At 49.2% G+C, this 21,891-nt stretch overlaps 2 protein-coding genes across 5 annotated transcripts in view; one reads left to right on the forward strand and one right to left on the reverse strand.

Moving 5' to 3' along the window:
* Positions 1–21,833, reverse strand: part of CASP9 (caspase 9) — a 39,653-nt gene extending 17,820 nt beyond the window's left edge. The window contains exons 1-12 of one of the 4 annotated variants that reach the window (XR_008484222.1): positions 18,999–19,222; positions 17,881–18,100; positions 17,424–17,504; positions 17,232–17,263; positions 16,503–16,679; positions 15,740–15,829; positions 14,925–15,072; positions 14,399–14,578; positions 14,111–14,220; positions 13,315–13,487; positions 12,737–12,913; positions 11,165–11,334 (exon numbers count right to left, since the gene is read on the reverse strand). Coding sequence is in view for 2 of the 4 variants with exons in the window: in XM_054294502.1 (XP_054150477.1) it covers positions 13,395–13,487; positions 14,111–14,220; positions 14,399–14,578; positions 14,925–15,072; positions 15,740–15,829; positions 16,503–16,679; positions 17,232–17,263; positions 17,424–17,504; positions 17,881–18,100; positions 18,999–19,130 (1,263 nt within the window). In the remaining 2 variants the exon portion in view is untranslated. The other 3 variants (XR_008484223.1, XM_054294504.1, XM_054294502.1) reach the window with 3 other exon arrangements.
* LOC128949613 (chymotrypsin-C-like) lies at positions 9,551–11,836 on the forward strand. Its single transcript, XM_054294505.1, has 7 exons — positions 9,551–9,590; positions 9,707–9,798; positions 9,875–9,972; positions 10,059–10,184; positions 10,266–10,402; positions 10,484–10,629; positions 11,254–11,836. The coding sequence occupies exons 1-7, from the start codon at positions 9,551–9,553 to the stop codon at positions 11,476–11,478; spliced, it is 864 nt and encodes a 287-aa protein (XP_054150480.1). The 3' UTR covers positions 11,479–11,836.
* Positions 21,834–21,891: the final 58 nt, after the last annotated feature.

A 21,891-nucleotide genomic window follows, 5' to 3' on the forward strand; every position in this document is an offset into this window, starting at 1 on the left:
ATTAACTTATTTAAAATCTATTATTACAAAAAGGTTACTGAAAATTTGTCAAACAGTTAAACATCGTGAAAAATGCATATTACATGATTGGCTCTTTTCAAATATTAAAATGAATACTATATGTGTGATGTTGGAAAGTTATGCTGTATTAATCTCTTTTAAGTAGTGTGGTAAATATAGTTTTTAGGCTATAGCATAATATTAGATAGAAACTCTGTGATGTAAGATACTTTTTGTAACTAGCTCAAAGAATGGAAAAGATAGAGATAGAAGCAAACAGAGAACAAGATCCTAAGAAAATAATTATTGCCTCCTTATCAGGAAGGCCCAGACTTTGAGGAACCAAAGAAGATTGATTTACAAGATGGGGGAGGGAAGCTGAAATTAAGCAGAAACACCCTAGTTTGAAAGGAATTTTGAATCATGTATGAGATATATGAATATGCAATAGGCTATTGCTTTTAAGGGGTAATCCTTTGTTAGCAAGGTGTGCCTTTTGGCAGAATGCCAGGCACCCAGACATCTGTAGTTCTTTGCTTTTTATTGTCTCTTATTGTCCTAATTTTTATTACTATTTTCATTACTATTTTATTACTATTAAACTTCTAAAATTTTAACACAAGTGAATGGCATTTTTCACAACATCAAAGTAAACAACATGCAAGTAAACAACTGTACTGAAATATTTACAATAAAATTATGTTGTTAGAGCTATGAAGTAAAAAGCAAGCACTTAATAAAGCTGACAGTGGGGTTAAGTCTCAAGTAATTACTGCAGATTTACTTCAAAGTTTGTCTTGAATGTCAGTTAAAGATTCTTGAATTTACAATTTATCTAATTACTCTCAGTGAACTATGCAGGTTTGCTATGTTACTAATACGTAAGAAGAAACCACCTCTATAAAAGCACCTTTGAGTTTTTCTAGTAACAATCCTGTGAAAAATCACAAATTATTAAAATTAGAAGATAAATCTCAACACTGGCTGGTGCCAGGAAGGGGTGGCTGCACCCCCTGCAGCAGCTCTAAATATTACTTGTAGGATAGATTTAAGTTTGGCTTATGTGAGAGTCTGTCTGAATTTTCCCTCATCTGCCTCACGATTGTCATTGGGGGACCACTGAAGAGAAGACCTCCCCACCGTCTAGAATCTCTGGCTCTGAAGGAGAAAGTCACTCGCCAAAGGCCCTGAGACCTGAAAGCAGTGTTATTTGTTTTCAGAGGTGTTGTTTGCTCTATGCTAAGAAGGGGGAGCACAGTGCCCCATTTGCAACAATAGCCTTGGAAGCTGTGCCACCTCTCGGCCTGGCTGGACTTCTCCTGAGTTCCGGGTGTGTCCCACAGAAGACCCTCACCTGTTTTACAACCACCGTGACAGACAGACTGGGATGTAAGAAGCTTCTCCATCAAGGACTGAGACATGAAACCCCCATGTGAAAAGACCCCTCTCCTCCTTCCAAGGACTGGGACTGAAACCTCCAGCCCGGGGGAGGTGTATGGGGGACCAAAGCTGACCAAAGCGAGATGTTTGCCTGCAGGCTGTGACCACTGGACCAGGAAAACCATGGCTCTCATTTACTGTTGAGAACATGGACTAGCTGTTACATCTATTCCATAGTGTATCTGTTTTCCGCCCGCCCCCCCACAATTTTCAATAGAATTATCATAATAAAAACCTCTGAGTTAGCTAGATATTTCGAGATCTCCCCAGCTCCCCAGCGTAACAGGTGGATCCTCGACTGGACTGGACCAAAGGACTTCGTCTCTGCGTTGGTAGCTATGTCCCCCTGTCTCTCTCTTCTCTCTCTTTATCTTTTGCTCTCCCTTAATCCCTCTATCACATTTTGCTGTGGTCATTCAATAAAGGTGCATTTGTTTTGATTATTACTGCAAACCCCCTTGTACCGTGTCGGTTCTTTTGCACCTTGAGATCACTCCTACAAACCACCATGTCATCTGTTCACTAGGACAGATCGTGACAGCTTAGTAAGAGTAACAGGATATAAACATTGAAGGCTAAAATAAAAAAATATTTAGTTATATAGTACTAAATGGCTGTACCGAAAAATTCACAACAAAATACATTGTTAAAAAACCACAAGCAACTGGTAATATACCAGTTTGACCAGGGCTAGGTATCCCTCGGGGCTTTAGATCTCTATGAACTGTGGCTTTTGACACCTGGGTTGCTCCTTCCTGTTGTATTCATATTGTTGTTATCCTATTTCTAGAGTCGCATACGTTCTCATACACAGCTCTTCACAGCAGTGTTGTTGTTGTTTTTCAGTCAGGGCTCCTCTCCAGCTCTCCCTGGCTGCCCCACCCCCTTTTATCCCAGCTACCTCCACAGGCTACAGCTGCCATCCAATTAAGGACATCACAGCTGCAGCCCATTTACAATAACTAGAATTGGGGCAGGGTCACTTATACAATACAGAGATCTTTTACTGCAATACATATATTTACTCAGGCCCCTATATTTCCCCCTGTTCTTTTAACAATTTTTCAATTACACAGTTACAATATACATATCTGTCCCAGCTCTCAGGCTGCCACAGCTCTCAGCTGTCTTGAATACATACATTTCCCTAGATCTTCTCAGGCTCCTTTCCTCAAAGGCCATGCTTCTCACAGCTCTCTACTGTCACAGCTCCTTGATTCAAAGCTCTTGCTTCTTTCTTCTACATATCTGTCCCTGCTCTCAGGCTGCCACAGCTCTCGGCTGTCTTCTCTGTCCCAGCCCCCAGGCTGCCACAGCTCTCAGCTGTCCTATCTTCGATCACATCTCTTCAGGCTGCGTGTCTCTATCACATCGGGGTCACCAATTGTTGTATTCATATCGTTGTTATCCTATTTCTAGAGTCGCATACCTTCTCACAGCAGCTCTTCACAGCAGTGTTATTGCTTTTCAGTCAGGGCTCCTCTCCAGCTCTCCCTGGCTGCCCCACCCCCTTTTATCCCAGCTACCTCCACAGGCTACAGCTGCTGCCCAATTAAGGGCATCGCAGCTGCAGCCCATTTACAATAACTAGAATCAGGGCAGGATCACTTATACAATACAGAGATCTTTTACTGCAATACATATATTTACTCAGGCCCCTATACCTTCCAATGCTTCAAAGTGCCTGGGGCTCTTCAGCCAGGGACCATTATGGGGTTGTGAGTGTCCCCAACGACTCCTATACAAAATCTGAATGCATGAAGATTCCCCACTGTGTTAACACATCCCTCCCCCATAAAACCAGGGGGACAGGCAGCACAAAATGTTTAACTGTGGCTGTCCACCCATCAGGCCCTGTTATTTGCACCGAGTGTTAGCTTTGCAGGCTTTCACTATTCCCACCCACACAAGAGAGTTAATGGCCACTCACTGGGCCATTGGCTTTTTGAGATAACAGTCATATTAGCTCTTGTATCAATGAATCCTGTTAGGAGTGTCTCTGCCTTTCAGAGTCACTTTGCGTTGGCATGTGGGACGCTGAGAACTGTGGAAGCAAAAAATCTGTGGGAGCCCTGTAGAACCAAAACCCCTCTCCCTCTTTTCAGTTATCAGGGATGCAGATAGCAGTGCTGTCAGGGAAAAGATGAGGTGGGCAATCATAAATATTTTTTCCCGACATCCAGGAGGAATGGTGAGGAGGACTCCATGTTGTCAGAAGGCTAATTTATTGCTTTAGTATACTATATTATATTAAAGAATACTATACTGTACTATACTATACTATACTATACTATACTATAGAATACAGAGAAGATATTTACTGAATGTTAAAAAGATATTGTGACTCTTTCTAGAGTCCCGACACAGCCTGGCCGTAATTGACCATTGAGTCAAAACAACTCACACCAGAGTCCAATCAAGAAATCACCTTGGGTAACCAATCTCCAAACACATTCCACATGAGAACAACACAGGAAAAGCAAATGAGATAAGGATTGTTTTTCTTTTCTCTGAGGCCTCTCGCTGCCTTTCATCTTCCCAGGAGAAAAACCCTGGGCGAAGGAATACTATTCAGAGAATGTGAATGCCACATTCGCCTATATTGCTCCTAGCCAGGACTACACAGGGCGGCTGGAGAGTCCATGCTAGGAGCAGAGTCAATAGCTCCAAGGAGAACAAACAAAGTGTGCATACGCTGTCCAGGTGGTCTGAAAACTCCTGTGGGAAGCAAATGAAAAGATGAATCAAGCAACATTACTGTGTCGGAGGTTGCCAGGTCCATTCTTGGACTGCCTGGGGTGGCTGATCAGTGACGGTCCAGCCAGGGCTCCTGTGGTCTGGTGAAGGCTGCCTGGGGCAGTGGCTGGGCGGAGGTGTGGTCCACTCTGAGGCATGGGCTGGGCCATCTCCCTGCTCACATGGTGCCACACTACAGCTTCGGTTTCCCGGTATTGGACACCCTTCAAAAGCATACTTAGACCGAAGTTGATTGCAGCACCAAGGGTAAATACCAGGAGTTTTGGATCTGACCTTGTGAAAAGTACATATTACATAATTGGCTCTTCGCAGACATTATAAATGATCAATCGTGAGCCAAATTATCAAAAATTTTGGAAAGATTTATTAATCTATTTGTGCGACCAAATTTCAGTTTCCAAAACCACCACAACCAAAGAGACAGCGTTGAGCCCTGGATCAGCCCCTAGAGTGTCAGAGTCTCCCCTGTTCATGAATGCCGCTTCTTGCAGCGAGGTTTTATACAGTTTATTGTGCCCGAGGCAAAGATGACCAAATTTCTTTTGTAACTCTTCACATTCATCACTGTTTATTTCAATGTGCAGAGCTGGACAAAGACTGGTTCCAGGTGTGTTGTCAGTGTTGATGGGCTCCAAGGAAGCCATGTATTCAGATGTATTAGTTTGGTGCTGCTGACTATCTTGATTGATGCAATCAGCAAGGTGATAATTGCTCTTAGGTGGTTCCCAACGACTCGAGATACCGGCGATCATCGCCCTGGAAGCTTCTATTTTTACGTTAAAGCATCGATCATTATCTTAGCTTGTGTCTGGGAATTCGTTGTAATCTGAATAGACAGCTGCTCTCGGCCGAGGTGTTCTGAGACATAGTTTTGGATTTTTACAATCTTTTATGCCATACATTAATAGCATGAATTATCCCTACCATACATTACAGCAGATATTAAAAAGGAATATTATGTGTGTTATGTTGTATTAATTAGTAGTGTAATATATGTTATAAAATAATTTGTGCTATAGGAAATTAAAAACCACAGCATTTTGTGTATTAAAGCCAGTGTCAGGCAACAAGCAGTAATAGTGTAGTAGCGTAGTGTAGCAGTTGTAGTAGTGTAGCAGTAATAGTAATAAGTGATAAGGATGGAGATTCAAACACCAGGAGGATGACTGTCTCGAGAAGTATTCACCAGTTCTGAGAAACACAGCAGCAAAAAAGAAAACACTACAAAATGGCCCTTCCAGAGCCCAAAAAACTGTATAAAACAAACCCCTTAGAAATGACATTTGGAGACACACGGGGACTTTGGTGTGATAGAGGCCAAATCCTGGCTATCCCCGACTCTGATGGCCTGGCTAAGAGTCAAAGTGCTTTTGGCTTTTTCCGAATTCATTCTTTGATTATTTAATAAATTTCCTTAATTATTAAATCGGAGTATTCATTTATAACAGTAATAGTGTATTTTTTAAAGTAGTGGGGTAAATATAGTTTTAGGCTATAATATAATGTTAAAATAGAAACTGTGCGATGTAAGATACTTTTTTAACTAGCTCAAGAAAAGGATGAGACAATCAAGAAATTCTTTGCACAGAGATAACAGCAACAAAACACCTAAATCCCCAAGAGAAGAATTACTGCCTCCTTATCAGAAAAGACCAACTTTTTTCCATCTCCTTCCTGCCTGTGAGGAGCCAAAAGGATTAAGAGGGAGAAGTTGACAATAACCACAGAAGACCCTCTGTTTGAAAAGAATTTATGCATCATGTATGAACTGTATGAATATGCAACAGGCTATTGCTTTTAAGGGTTAGTCCTTTGTTAGCAGGGGTGCTTTCGGGGCTTAATTGCCCTAGGAGAGTATCTGAACATCCATATTTCTTTGCTTTTTATAGTCTTCTATTGTCCTAACTCTGATTGTCCAAATTCTTATTGCTCTAATTTTTATTACTATTTTTATAACCATTTTATTACTATTAAACTTCTAAAATTTTAAAACAAGTGACTGGAGTTTTTCACAGGCCTCCCTCTTTTCGAAACAGTCCTTTTTGCGAATGCCTAGATTTCCTGCACACAAAGAAAGTTTGGGGGTCCAAGTCTTTTTCTTTTAGATAAATGGATGCATTTATCACAAGGGTCAGGAGGGAATGGATCTCATAATCTGAGTCTATCTGCCCTGGATCAAAGGGCTCCCCCTCCTCACTGCTAGAGCCGCAGTCAGCAATATAAACTGCTAATGACTGTGAGAAAGGATGCCTCCCCCTCCTTTGTCTGGGCAGGGTTGATGGCTGCAGCTGGTCTTCAGACCGAGAGGTGCAAGTTTCAGGTGGGCAGGGAGAGTCAGAGTGAGGAGAGACAGAGCAGGGTAGGGGGCCTGCAGCATCCGGCCGCTCTTGCTTTTTCAACATCTTAAAATGCATTCTCCAGGATGGGAGTAAAAGTGACTGAAGGTCCTGCTTTGCCATGGGGGAATCATGCCTGCCCAGAGGGGCAAGCATGGTTTCATAGATGTCTCTCTCTTTGGACATTTCCTTTCCCATTTTTAGTTCTTTTTTTTACTTCCCCTGGCTCAGTCGCAACACATAGGTGATTGTGGGCCCAGACACAGTTCTCTCACCACCACGATCTCTTGGATTTCTGTGGTTGAAATGGTTCCCAAGGTATTAGAAAGTCTCCTTTTTCCCAGCCCATGACCGAAGAAGTCGAGATTCGTCAGTTCTGCTTTTCAAGATTATTTTCTCGTATCTGTTACATTCCTCTGACCTGCTGAGATCTGTCGAGCAGATCAGTTCGTGCCACACTGACCGCCCTTGGGGTGATGTTAGCTTTTTATACTAAGAACTACATGTACTTTATTTACAATAATTTTCCAATACCTATCACCTATGTTAGACAGTCTGTCTCTGTTCTAAACAAATCAAACAGTGTCACCATCACAGCAGAAGATGGAGGACAAGAAGAAGAAGAAGAAGAAGAAGAAGGACAAGACATGCCAAGATCCCTCCATCTTGCCTCCTGAACCCCCATTCTGAATCACCAAAATTCTACTTTTTCACACTGTGACAAATTAACTATCATTCTGCTCGAACTCTTGTGGCTTGTAAATCTTCATACAAAGTTGGTAATTGTTTCCATGGGATAAAATTGAAGGCACAGGTGTTTTTGACTCCGTGCCAATATCTCTAAGCCCCCTGTCAGGGTCTCAAGCCATCCAGGGAAGCCAGAGGAACATCCTGGGTTCTGACAAAGATCAGTTCAAGGGGCTCACCGACTGCTGCCATTGAGGCCAGTTCATTTCCTCACATGGAGGCACCAATTGTCAGCGATGGAGAGAGACAGGGAGACTGACTCGGTGATCAGAATCCGATTTCATTGTGGCACACAAACACTTATATACTATTTTAGGGAGACTAATAATGTATACTACAATAATTAGGTTAAAATCACATACACTAACTTATGTGTGAAAAATGCATATTTTGTGATTGCCTTTTTGCAAATATTGAAATGAATATTATATGTGTTATGTTAGAAAGTTATGCTGTATTAATTTCTTTAAGTAGTGTGTTAAATATAGTTTTAGGTTATAACATAATGTTAAAATAGAAACTATTATATGTAAGATACTTTTTTTAAGAGAGGACTCACACCAAGATAGCAGCCACAGGACACCTAAATCTTTCAGAGAAAAATAATTCATTGCTCTCTTATCAGAAGAAACAAACTCCTTTTTGCCTCACTCAGTCCTGAAGACACCATTAGGATTAAGAGGAAGAAGTTGAAACTGACCAGACAGAATCCTTTGTTTGAATGGAATTTATGCATCATGTATGAGGTGTATGAATATGCAGTAGGTTATTTCTTTTAAGGGTTAATCCTTTGTTAACAGGTGTCCTTTTTCAGGCTTCTTTTGCCCAGAAAGAGGTACCTGGACTATCTGCAACACTTTGTTTTTATTATCTTGTATTGTCCTAATCCCAATTGTTCAAATTTTTATTACTCTAATTATATTACTATTTTTTTCACCATTTTATTACTATTAAACTTTTAAACTTCTAAAAACAAGTGATTGGTGTTTTTCACATATGAATATAACAGCATCTCTTGCTTGCAGAGTTGAATGGGATTTCCTTTTTCCAGTAAAGCCATCTGATGGAATCCTACTGCAATCTAGGTCTAATTTTCAAAGTTCCTTTTGCTTTTGCCAAGGCATCCTGTAATCAAATCTCTTATGTTAGCTAGGTCTGAAAGCCATCTTCTGTCTTGTGTCTCCTAACATCCCAATAGGGAAGAGTGCAGGGTCACCTTTCCTAAAAGAAAACAGGTCCAAGGGAGATGGGATCAGCACCACCTGTACACCCAGGAGCTCTGTGCAGAAGTAGCAACACAGAAAAGGGCCATGGGGAAGGGGACACATGTGCCACTGAGTTCTTGGAAAACCTTGGGCAGAGGCCAGGCCATTCCATCCACATCCTGGCTCCTGCTGGACCCCCTTGGGGTGCTTGGCTGGCTCTGGCTCCCTCTGGCAGAAGTAGCCACACATGTCCAGGTGCTCTTCTCCAGCCACATGTGGGCATTGGCCCCCACCACTGTCCTGGGGCACCCACCACCAACCAAAGCTACAAAAATACAAAAAGAACCCCCAAAAATAAACTTCTACAGTTATCTTCAAGCCATAATCACAACAATCTAAAGTGAAAACATAAAGGAAAGCAAAAGCCACCCAAATCGTCACAAACTTGGCAGTCATACATGGCACAGCCACTCACCCCCAGGCTTTCCTGAGCACAGAATGTTCCACCAGCACCCACAATGATGCCACAGCCAAGGCGGCAGCCAGGAACAAGCACCCAGACATTACAAGGATGGGTACACAAGGTGAACAAACAATGATGGGAACTCAGAGATTCCCAATGATAAGCACTTCAGGAAAGGGAATACCTTATCCCTGGGAGACTGAGGGGCTGGGGACAGAGACTGTCCTGGGGAAGTCACTGCTCAGGGCTGGGGGGCAACAGGGCTTCCCAGCACCTCACTGACAGCATCATGGGTGGGGGGCTGCCCCAGGAGGGAGGGACCCTGTGCCCCAGCAGGGACCCTGCCCCTTCCCAGAGCAGAGCCAGGTGTCCCCACCATGTCCCAGCATGGTGCCAGCACCATGAGGGGCAGATGTGGCCATTCCCAGGCAGGACCATGAGTGTGATAAGAGCAGGCAATGAGACTGAGAAGCCCCTGTGTCCACAGTGTGGGACAGTCCCCACGTGTCAGCAGCAGGCAGGGACACTCCAAGGTCCCCAGCAGTTCAAACACTATAAGAGGGGTGAGCAGCCCCACCACAGCACCTTTGCTCCACACAACCATGCTGGGAGCCGTCTGTCTCGTCGTGCTGCTGGGCTACGGTAGGTGCAGGGCATGGGGAAGGGTCAGGGCAGGGGGGACAGGACCGTGGCGCCTGCCCTGGCCCTGGGCACGGGCACAGGCAGCCTCTGATGTCCCTTTGCCGGGTGTCACACAGCCTACGGATGCGGTCAGCCGGCCGTGCCACCACAGCTGAGCTCCCGCGTGGTGGGCGGTGAAGACGCTGTAGCCCACAGCTGGCCATGGCAGGTGAGGGGCACAGGGACAGGGATGGGGACAGGGATGGGGATGTGCCTGCTCTGACCCTGTGCCTCTGCCCTCAAAGATCTCGCTGCAGTACAGCCGCTCTGGATCCTGGAGCCACACTTGTGGTGGGACCCTCATTGCCCCCCAGTGGGTGCTGACAGCTGCCCACTGCATCAGGTGGGTGGGTGTTGGGGTGCTGGGGGCGATCTGTGCCATGCAGGTAAGAAATCTGTGGGGACTGACACTCCCTCTCTCCCTGGCAGCTCTTCAAAGACCTATCGTGTGGTGCTGGGCAAGCAGGACCTGTCAGAGGATGACGAGCCTGGTTCTGTGGCCGTGGCTGTGGAGAAGACAATTGTCCACGAGAAATGGAACTCTATCCTTATCATGTAGGGATGGAATATATCCAGGAGTCAGTGGGGGGCAACAAAGCTGGGGACCACTGTCTCATGGTTTGTGTCCCCCTGTAGCAACGACATTGCCCTGGTCAAGCTGGCAGAGGAGGTGCAGGAGACTGACACCGTCCGTGCCGCCTGCCTGCCGGCTGCTGGCAAGATCCTGTCCAATGACTACCCCTGCTATGTCACCGGCTGGGGACGCATCAGGAGTAAGTGGGATGTCCCCGGACGGTCCCCAGGGGTCCCTGGGCAGGGGGTGTGCAGAGTGTGAAGTGTGACTGTCCTTGCAGCCAACGGGCCCCTGGCTGATGCCCTGCAGCAGGCTCTGCTGCCTGTGGTGGACTATGAGACCTGCTCCAAGTGGGACTGGTGGGGCAGCCTTGTGCGCGACACCATGGTGTGCGCCGGCGGCGACGGCATCGTCTCTGGATGCAACGTGAGTGTGGGCACTGCTGGGTGGCACCTGCCCCCAGCCCAGTGTAGGATTGAGAGTGGTGCTGGAGCTGTGCAGGGCAACAGGTTCCATGAGAAGCACAGGAGGGGCAGGGATGGAGCTGCAGTGGAGTGTTGGAATAAATCAGCCAAGACTCCATTTTCTTCATGCAGAAAGTGAATTCTTTATCCACAAAACTCATATTTATAGGAAATATCAGAAGGCACTGTGTTAAACCTAGTTGGTCAGCAATACAGTGAAATTCAGGTCACTGGTTGGCAAGCACTATTGAATAAGTCTACCAAATTTTCTCTCTCTAGATATGTTTCCATTTTCCCTTTGTGGGTTCTCATGGGACAAATCTTATTGTTTACAGAGATGCATTTGTTTTTCACTCTCAGAATAGATTGTTGTGTTAAACGAACTTCTCATTCACAAAATAGCTTAGCTGCACTCAGAAGAAATGACAGGCCAGCTTTGGCAATTTTAGCACAGCAAGGTCTGACTTCATAAGGCCTTTCTTTTATAATTCTTCTACCTGTCTATGACAGTGGTGGGTCCTGGGTGGATGTGGGCTGTGCCAACTGGGTGCCCAGGACTGATGGCCCACACTGTCTGTCTGCACAGGGTGATTCTGGGGGCCCCCTGAACTGCCAGCGTGACGATGGGATCTGGGAGGTCGAGGGCATCGTCAGCTTCGGCTCTGGCCTGAAATGCAACATGAAAAACAAGCCAACAGTCTTCACCCGGGTGTCTGCCTACATCGACTGGATCAACGAGGTGGGTGCCCCTTCCTCCTGCCCTCTGCAGGTTGGCCACACTGCCCCTGCCCTGCCAGAGGTCTCACCATGAGCCTCCTCGTGTCTTTCTTTGGCAGAAAATGAGCGCGAACTGAGAACACAGCATGGAGCACAAGTACTGACTGTGATAAAAGCAATACTGCTACGCTGGTCTTGTGTGGTTCTTTCAAGGGGATGTGATGGAGCAGAACCAGGGGGCTGCACCTTGTGGTCCTCGGCTTCTGCCTGTGTGCTGGGGAGAGCCCCCACGTTGTGCAGTGAGGCTGGGCAGGCTCCTGGGGAGCCTAAAGTGGGCAGAGATCCCCCACAAGTTACTCCCAGCCATGTAGATCCATGGCCATCACCAAGCCAGAGGGTTCAAAGCTTGACTGGTGGTTTGATGGGAGAGTGGCTGGAAGCTGGCCTGGTGGTCCTGGGGGATCTCTAGCGAACTTGGGGGGGGCTATAGGGCCCCGAGTTGGCCCAAGGTGTCTTGGCTCGTGCTGGGGTGTTTCAGTGGATCTTGCTGGTAACTGGGCTACTTGATGGCAGCAGATTTATAATGGGGGTGCTGAGGTAACTGGGCTGGTCCTGGAGGTCATTCCCCAGCCCCACCACACTGACTCCACAACCTGTGCTGCCAGAGTGCTCTACTCTGTTCTCATCTCTGCCAGGGATGCCCTGGGGAAGGAGCAGCCACTGCAGTCCATGTCATGGAAAGGAGAGGGATGAGGCTGAGCCATCTCTACCCAAAGTCACCCCCACCCCAGTCCCAATGCTTTCTTAGTGAGGGAAGCAGGGAAATAAACAAGGGAAGAGTGGAGGGTCACCTTTCCTGAAGGAGAACAGGTCCAGGGGAGATGGGATCAGCCCTGGGATCACCTGCACACCCAGATGCTCTGTACAAAACTGGATAACATGGGACAGGACAGCCCAGAGCCCCACTCCCCTGGGGGATGGAGAAGGGGAACAGAGAAGGAGACAACCATGAGTTCTCACAAACACCTGAGCACAGGCAAGGCCACCACAGCCACACCCCAGCTCTAGCTGGACCCTCCTTGGGGTGCTCAGGGCAGCCCTGGCTTCCTCCTGCAGCACCCTCAGGGCACCTGAAATGCTCCCACAGGAGTGTGGAAATACTCAGTGACTGCAAAAGCAGATTGGATATTCCCAGGTTCCAAATCCCCAAGCACCCCTCAGCACAGACCTACCCTAAGGCCTCTACACCTCCCAAGGGTGGCTCCAAGGATTCTTTTCCCCCTCAAAATCTAACACAGATGCAGGATTTCTGACCCAAGGCCATCATGGTAGCAGCTCCTTAAGAACTTTACCTCAGCACTGGTATTTCAATGAATCCTCATCAGTTTCCTGTAGTAACTCCCAACTGACTCCTCAAAAGGATCAGGATCATAGGCTGGCACAGCCACATTGGTAATGACCAGACAGAGCAGCACAGACATGAGTGAAGGTTCCTACTCTTCCCACTTCAGAGGAGCCTTCAGGAGGTGCTGAAATGGCAATGAGGAGATGGAACAGACAAGGGAATACAGCTAAAGATTTGCTCTTTAATTGCATTTATTAGAAACACTGACTGCAAAACTCATCCCATTTCACTTGAACATCAGACCCTGGTCCCCTCAATCAGTTACCTGGACAGCACAGGACACAAATACCATGATCAGCAAAGAAAAACCCTCTGAGGCCGAGTGTGGCCGTGTCAGGGTGAGCCAGAAGTGCTCTCCTCTGGCTCCGTTCTCCAGCAAAGGGACTTCCTGCTCCATCCACATTTCCCACTGGCACAGCACAATCTCCCTCTCATCTCCACTGCATGGCAAAGCCAACGCTCGTGGATCACATTTCTCCAGACAAACATCTGGACACACAGACAAAATCCACAGGGAGCACTGACACCAAGTCGTGGTGAGCACAGATTTCATTCAGCCACAGGAAGAATCTCCAGTGCTTGGCAGGGGGCTCGGAGCCCATGTGTCAGCGGCACATGAAGAAGAATTTTTTACGGAGGAAATTGAAACATCCCGGGATCTGCTTGTACCTCCCCTTGGCAGAGACAGCGTGTGCCACCTGGGAACAGAAGAGAGGCTGAGGAATGGGATGTTCTCCCCATCCCTGGGAATCAATGGCTGCCATGCCAAGGTGGCCAAAGAAGCACCGCAACAACCAGAAAACAACAACAAGGTGATTCTGTACATCCTCTCTCCCTCCACACTGGACTTTTCTCCTACCCATGGAGAACAGAAAAAGTATCTGGGGCACCTACACTTGTACACAACTTTGGCAATATTGAGTCAACAAGGCAAACAAAGAAAGATGTTTATCAGCCAGACTTATTCCATAGCCCTGTGCATTGTGCTCCTCCAACCCCAGGACAAGCTTACAGGAGCACCCAAATCCCATCAGCTTGGATAGGACAAGCCATGACATTTTTAGCAATTTCTTCAGAAGGATTAAAGCCTGTATTGCCAAGATTACTTCTCACTGGAGAAGCCTCCAATGATTTTTGGTAGATTGAGGCTAGACACTTTCCTTGTAACTAAACCTCTCTGCAGTACCTCCAATGAGCCCATCCCTAAACTCAACACTCAATATCCTCACTGCTTTTTTGAGTGTAGGCCTCCATGCCTCAACTGATCACACCCCTGACTATTTCCTTCATCAGCAAAAAGCAGAACAAAAAAGACATTTACCCTCACTAACATGCTCAGCAGGTCTTCTGAATGGGCATACTGCTCCAGCACACTGTCCAGTGTTTCCACATACCACGAGCCACTTGACTTCTCCCTCCAGGAGACAAAACCTTCAGAGAAAGAAGGAGAATGTTATGCCAAAACCCATCTGCTGGTCTCACCCCAACAAGCTCATAGTGCTCCAACAGAGCTCAATTATCCTGAACTGCCCCTATCTTTGGCCATGAAGCTCCAACTGTTTTGCGAATTCCCCCATGCTCAGAAAAGGATTTGCACAGGCTGTTTCACCTGGAAAAGTTGAGTAGGAAACCAAGATGTCACTAGGTGTGGGCAAACTGGCAATGGCATCAGGCTCATCCATGTTATCTGATGAAACCAGAAACGGGGTCGCGTCCGATTCCAAGGAACCTCCAGGAGCTTCCTCTTCAGGGGAATCACAATCCACTACAAAGCCTTGATCCCTTTGTTCTGAAAAAAGCAGCAACAAGACAGCTCCTGACGTCCATTCCACCCAAGAGATTCACAGCTGTACATTAAGAAAAGATGGGGAAAGAAAAGGAAAAAGGCCCTAGAACAAAGTAAGGCTTTTTGGCCATTCAGCAGCACTGGTTGAGTCAAAGTCATTGGTAGTTTATACGAAATTCCTCACTGTGTGTGAAGAGCTGGAGTGGCCTCTCAACAAATAAAAGAAGAGGCAGCTGGTGTGAGAAGACAGTTGGAGAGAGGGGCAATCAATGAACAGAAAGGGAGCCAAAGCCACAGCCTGACCACATCTCCGCAGCCCAACGCTACCGGAGCCAACACAAAGATTCACCTCCACCACAGGCCTGGATGAAGAACAGTTTGGGTTTTCCTCTCAAACTCAGGCAATTGGACCCATTGAAATAGTTCACAATCTTTTCTATGGGAATGGGTTTTCCATCCGTTCCATAAACGCCTCCAGGAAACTGAATATGGCTCGTCTGCAAGAGGAAAATGCAGGAGCTAGTGACAGGGAAGGCAAGGCCCGTTCCAAGGGGGCCCATTTCCCATCAGGTGCTTCATGGCATAAAGGTACCAGAACAAATCCTGGTGTTTGTGGGAATCCCTGTGGCCAAATCAGGGTGAGGGAACATACAGGGACATTTGAAATGCACTAAAACCCAGTAATCCAACTTCTGTTATCCAACTCATATCCCACATCCTCCAGCAAAGGAGTTCTTCATCCTTTGGTACAATGGGCACATACCATACACCATTTTCCCAAGAATGCTTCTCCTCATCCTTTAGGAACTGACTTGGAATAAAGAGGCTTTATTGCTAATAGCATCTCCCAGTCAGAGCTGGAGAATGGGAAGGACTGAATCACCACAACATGAGGCTGACTGGGACCTCCCTGCAGCTCCAAATTATTAGCCTCAACTTCCAAAATGGAAAACACTTGTCTACTGGCACCATTGGATCAGACCACATCAGAGAAGCTCCTGTTTTCTTTAACACAGAATAATGGTGTAACTCTTTGAAATGCACTGCAATGGCAGAACAAAGTTTTGACAGACCACTTCCCTCTCACCCTGTGTGAGACCACAGGACAGGGAATTAACCCTTTCCCACAGCAAAGGAACAAAGGGAGAGATGGGACAAACCCACCTGACAGCCATGGGAGAGGATCACCACAATGCAGCAGGCCAAAGCACTGTGGTCCTGCCGAGACAGCTTCAGCAGCTCCAACACCATTTCCTGTGTAGAAAACATCACAAAGAGAGTCCTTTGAATCATACGTCAGCCACAGGTTACTGCCAGGCCCTGTTCTAACTGCACTGCCATGGATCCTGTCAATCTCTGCCACAGGATAACAGGAGCCCAGAGTACAGCCATTGGCAGAGAGTGAGAGTTTCTGCATCTCTGCCCTTATTTAACACTGGCTGCTTTAATCACACAGATTTCTCACCTCTCTATACTCTTTACAACACAGCACCACAAACCAAAGCACATTTCCACATGATTTATCTGATGAAATCCACTGTTTCTGACCAGGAGCTGGTGGGTGAGCAAAGAACCATATTTATTTTCAGGTGATCAAGTTCCCTCCAACACTCCCAGTAACAGCCAAGGATGGCACAGACAGACATGACACAGCTGTTCAAGCTATCCCAAAAACTCAGCCTCACCAAATCCCTACAAATCCCAATGAGGATTCAACATTCATGCCGAAGGACAAAAATGTGCAAGGTCCTCTCCCCATCTGCAATTGCAGAGCAACAATAAAGTAAGAGGATGCAAGTAGTTCATTGTTTCTTTGTGGGAGGTTTTTGGTGTGCTGCCAACACAAGACACATCCCCTAAAGCATTCCTATTGCTTCCAGGGGCTGACCTCTCATCCCTCGTGTCAGCAGGACACACCCAGGCTCACCTGAGCTTTCAGATCCCGCCGGGTCAGGACAGTGAAGCGCAAGGCCCTGAAGCGCCTCTCCAGCTTCTCACAGTCAATGTCAGAGCCCTCTCGGGTGGACAGACCCGAGTCTCTGGAGAAATTGACGTTATTGAGGATCAGGCAGTGTCCACAGGGATCTGCTTTCATCTCATAATCCTGGCAGGGACGAGTTACAATTAAACTCCTTCTTATTCCAAGTGCTTGCTGGCTAATCCAGCAGGATACAATGCCTGTGAGGAATGGGAGTCCTTAAAGTGGCTCATTTCACAGCCACTACTCATCTACCCATCTCTAATCCTAGGGATGGGTAGAAGCACCCTTTCTCCACACACATCTTCTCATCAGCAGCAGGGAACAAGAAACAACCCACAAAACTGGGGAAAGCCTTTGTGGAAAACCAGCTGCTGCTTTCTCTGTAGCATGTCCAACAGCAAGTTGAAATTTCTGGGAAAATTTTCTAGGCATCATCATCAAACCTCACCAAAAGGAGCCAAGAATTTGTGTTATCACTGTGGTAATCTTAAGGAGGATCTGGCTAATGACTGATCCACTCTGAGATCATCAGCCCTGTTACTGCCTTGGAGCAATTGCTCAGGCATGACAAAGTGAGAACCAGCTCCTCCAGACATACTTTCTGGTCTGGAGTCACCCATGAGGCACAGAGCTTTTGCCTAGTAGGGAACACTTTCAGCTTTCTCAAATACTAACCTGGTCACGCCTCCTCTTGTCAACAGCAGAACCTACAACACAAAACAGGCACAGGATTCAGCCCAGCACACTCCACAAGAAGATCACACTCCTAAAGTTTGCATCTTTCCCAACACATATGAATTTCCCCTTCCCACACACTGGAAATGAGTCTTTAGCATGCTGTGGCTCTAGGAGTGGAATGTGGCTTACCCCGGGCTGGCACAGGAGGCATTCGAGGTCTTTCTCTCTCAGCTTGCACTGGGATAGACAGACATTCATGAGGGGTCACATCTGTAATGGCATGGGACAAAAATACAGATGATGAGTCCAAGCTCAAAAGGTTCCGTGGCTGAAAAGCAGGACATACAGGCTGCCCCAAGAAGCTGTGGAGGCCCCACCCTGGCAGTGTTCAAGACCAAGTTGGACAGGGCTTGGAGCAACCTGGAATAGTGGAAGATGTCCCTGCCCACGACAGGAGATGGAATGAGATGAGCTTTAGGGTACCTTCCAACCCAAACCATTCTAGGAGTCCATGATTCTTCCAACAGTCACCTCTACCAGGATAATAAAAATCATGACTTCCTAGGCTCTTGCCCACAGTGAGAGGGATCCCAGCTGCCACCCTCCATGCTGTTTGCCAAAAACACATCACACCCTCAGCACTGACTTTTACGCTGTTTTTCCTCCCGCAGCTCCAGCTCCACGGGCCGCAGGTCTGGCAGCTGCGGTGGCACCGGCCGGGATTCGCACTCCTGGATCAGCATCTCAGCGAGGTCGCCCTGCCTGGTGTCCCGCAGGATGGAGAGGAAGGCAGGGAAAGCCTGCTTCCCTCGAGTCTCCAGGTCAATGATCAGCTGCCGGGCTTGCTCCGCTCGGCTGCCAGCGCTCTGCAGAGGAGAAAAACCCAGAGCGGGGGTTTGTGCAGTGCCTGGGCAGCCCTTCCAACCACTCTGAGCAGGGAAATGTGGGATCCACACCCAGGACAGGGACACAGGGTAAACAACAGCAAAACGAGTGGAAATAGCCAGAGACCCCCACCAGACCCCCAGCCCTGACCTCCCTCCAACAACAATGGTCACTACTGGGACACCCAGCCTGATGAGGGGTCTAGAGGGAATGGGGGAGAGGGAGCACCGCAAATCTGGCCCCTGGGAATAAAAAGGCACCCTTGGGCTGTCACCAGTGTGTAAGATGGGGTAAAAACACTCCCAGACCTGCCACCTGTAACCACGGGGGGAAACAAGAACACCTTAAGGGTGTCATCAGACTGGGAAGGGGACACAAAGAGAAACCCCTACACGTGGCACTGGCCAGAGCTGGGGACAAGAAGGGACAAGTGGGGGGGGGGTGATTCTCAAACATCTGCATAAGGACCAACGCCAGGCCTTGTCATCAGAGTGAGGGGACACAGGGCCATCCCTTTGGGCCTGTCACCAGGACTAAAGGGACATGGAGCTCCCCTATGAGCTTGTCACCAGAGTGAGGGGACCTGGACAGGACAGTCCCTCCCACGTCTTTCACTAGAGTGAGGGGACTTGGGGGCCATCCCCCTGACCTGTCACGGGGCTCCGGGGACATGGGTTCCTCCTTTGGGCCCAAGAGGACACAGAGCCACCCCTCTCAGGCCTGTCACCAGGGTTAGGCGACATGGGGGCCACCCTTCAGTCTTGTCACCAGGGCTCAGGGGATGCAGAAGCTACCCCGCCGTGCCCGTCCCCGGCTCTCAGGAAACACGGACCCTCCCCGGGCCAGCCCCGGTGCTCAGTGTCCCGCCCCCCGGCCCACCTGCAGCTCCTCCAGCATTGGCCGGGTGAAGAGCCCGCGCTGCTCCAGCGGGTCCCAGAGCGGCTCCACCCGCAGCGCCGCCACCAGCCGGGCCCGCCCGCGCCGCAGCGCCCGCCGCTGCTGCTCCTCCATGGCCCCGGAGCCTGGGCTGCCGCAGCCGTGCTCTGCCCGGGACCGCCGCTCAATGCCCGGACACACCGCCGCGCAATGCCCGGACACACCGCCGCGCAATGCCCGGGACAGCTGCTCAATGCCCGGGGCCGCCGCTCAATGCCCGGGACAGCTGCTCAATGCCCGGGACCGCCGCTCAATGCCCGGGACCGCCGCTCAATGCCCGGACACACCGCCGCTCAATGCCCGGACACACCGCCGCGCAATGCCCGGGACAGCTGCTCAATGCCCGGGACCGCCGCTCAATGCCCGGACACACCGCCGCTCAATGCCCGGGACAGCTGCTCAATGCCCGGGACCGCCGCTCAATGCCCGGGACACGCCGCTCAATGCCCGGGACAGCTGCTCAATGCCCGGGACCGCCGCTCAATGCCCGGGACAGCTGCTCAATGCCCGGGACCGCCGCTCAATGCCCGGACACACCGCCGTTCAGTGTCCGGACCCGCCGCCGGTCCCTTCTCGGACTTGCTGCTCTGCCCCGCACCTGTCCCTCTGCCTCAGACCCACCGCCGGTCCCTTCCCGGAGCCGCCGCTCTGCCCCGGAACCGCAGATCTGCCCCGGAACCGCAGCTCACTGCCCGGAAGCGCCACCGCCTCCGAGTTCCGGAATCACACACGGACTCAGGCTGGAAGAGCCCTGCCGTGGTCCAGAAGGGTCATCCCAGAGCGAACGGAACATGATTCCGTCCTTTTGTGTTTTGGTGTTTTGTTAGGTTTTTTTAAAATATCTCCAGGGATGAACACTCCACGCCCTCTCTAGGCAGTGTGTCACCCGCACAGCAAAGTTCTTCCTCATGTTCAGATGGAACTTCCTGTGCATCAGTTCCTGCCAGTTGTTCTTGTGCCATTGCTGGGCCCCCCGGAGAAGAGGCTGAGCCCTCCCTGCAGACAGGGACAGACAGGACGGGGATGAGGGCCCCTCTCAAGGCAGAATAGCCCCTGCTCCCTCAGCCTTTCCTCAGCAAGGGAGATGCTCCGGGCGAGGAGCCCAGGGCTGGACACAGCACTCAGCAGAGGGACACAGGGGCAGGGTCACTCCCTGACCTGCTGCCAGTGCTCCTCCCAGTGCACCCCAGGGCCCCCAGGACACTCTGCTGGCTCCAGGACCATGGGACCCCCAGGTCCTCCCTGCAGAGATGCTCCAGCAGGCACCACTGCCTGTGCTGGTACTTGGGGCTGTTCCTCCCCAGGGGCAGGACCTGCATTGCCCTGTTGAGCACCATTAAGTTTCTCTTTGTCTAATTCTCCAGCCTCTCAAAGTACTGCTGAATGGGAGCACAGCCTTCAGGTGGATCAGCCACTTCCCCAGTTCCATATCATCACTAAACCTGCTGAAGGGTACATTCCATCAGTCTGTCCAGATCGTTGATAAACAAGTTGATTAAGACTGGACTACTGGACCCAGTATAGATCTTTGGGGAAGCCACTTGAAGTCTTTGACTGCAGACTTCCAAGTGGATGATGCCCTCTGAGCTCTGCCACCCAGACAGCCCTTGATCCACCTCACCACCCATTCATCCAACACACATTCCCTAAGCCAGCTGTGGTGGGTTAAGCTGAGCAGGAAATTAGGCACTACGCAGCTCCTTGCTCAACTCCCCCCTTCTCTTCTCCTCCCACCCTGTGGAATGGGAAGGAGAATCAAAGTAAAACTTGCATGTTGAGAAAATAACAGTTTAATAATTGAAAATAAAGTAAAATACAGTAGTAATGGTAGATTATAACAACAACAACAATAACAATAATAATAATAACAACGATAATAAAGGGGAAAACAAGTGATGCACAATGCAGTTGCTCCCCATCCACTGACTGATGTCAGATCCCCTTCCTGAACCCAGACCAGCTCCTTGCCAGTCACTCCCCCCAGCTGATACACTGGGCATTCTGTGGTGTGGAATATCCCTTTGGCCAGTTCAGGTCACCTGTCCCATCTGTGCTCCCTCCCCGTTTCCTTAGTGAACCTCCTCACTGCCAGAGCATGAGACAAGAAAGAAGTCTTTGACTTTGGACAAACACAACTTAGCAAAAACCCAAAACAGACTCACAGAACATGCTGACTTGGAGGGGACTCAGATGGATCATCGAGTCCCAGTCCTGCAGAGGACACCCCATGAGTCACATCATGTCCTCTGGAGCTCCTTGAACTCAGACAGGCTCTGTGCTGTGCCCATTCGCTGGGGAGCCTGTTCAGTGCTCGACCACCCTCTGAGGGAAGAACCTTTTCCTAACATCCAGCCTAACCCTGCTCTGACAGAGCTCCAGCCATTCCCAGCCATTCCAGCTGTCACTGTCACCAGAGCAGAGATCAGTGTCTGTCTCTCTCCACGTCCCCTCAGAGAAAGCTGTAACTGGGATGAGTCTCCCCTCAGTCTCCTCCAGCTGAACAGACCAAGTGCCTTCAGCCGCTCCTCCTCCCGTCAAGGCCCTTCACCAGCTTCTCTGCCCTCCTCTGGACGCTTTCTAACACCTTAATATCCTTCTTATATTGCGGTGCCCACACCTGCCCTCAATATCCCAGGTGAGGCCGCCCCAGCGCAGAGCAGAGCGGGACAATCCTCTCCCCCCAGCCCAATGCCCCCCAGGACACGGCTGCCACCATCCCCATTCCGAACCCACGGCACGGCACTGCCGCGGCCCCTCCGCAGGCCCTCACCTCCGAGCGCGCCGCCGGCAGCCCCGGTCTCCCGGAAGAGCTCGGTCTCCATGGGGACGGCGGGCG

This window comes from Melozone crissalis, unplaced genomic scaffold, assembly GCF_028551555.1.
Source record: "Melozone crissalis strain CALT ecotype California unplaced genomic scaffold, PUWL_Pcris_2 ptg000251l_1, whole genome shotgun sequence".
Lineage (NCBI taxonomy): Eukaryota > Metazoa > Chordata > Aves > Passeriformes > Passerellidae > Melozone > Melozone crissalis.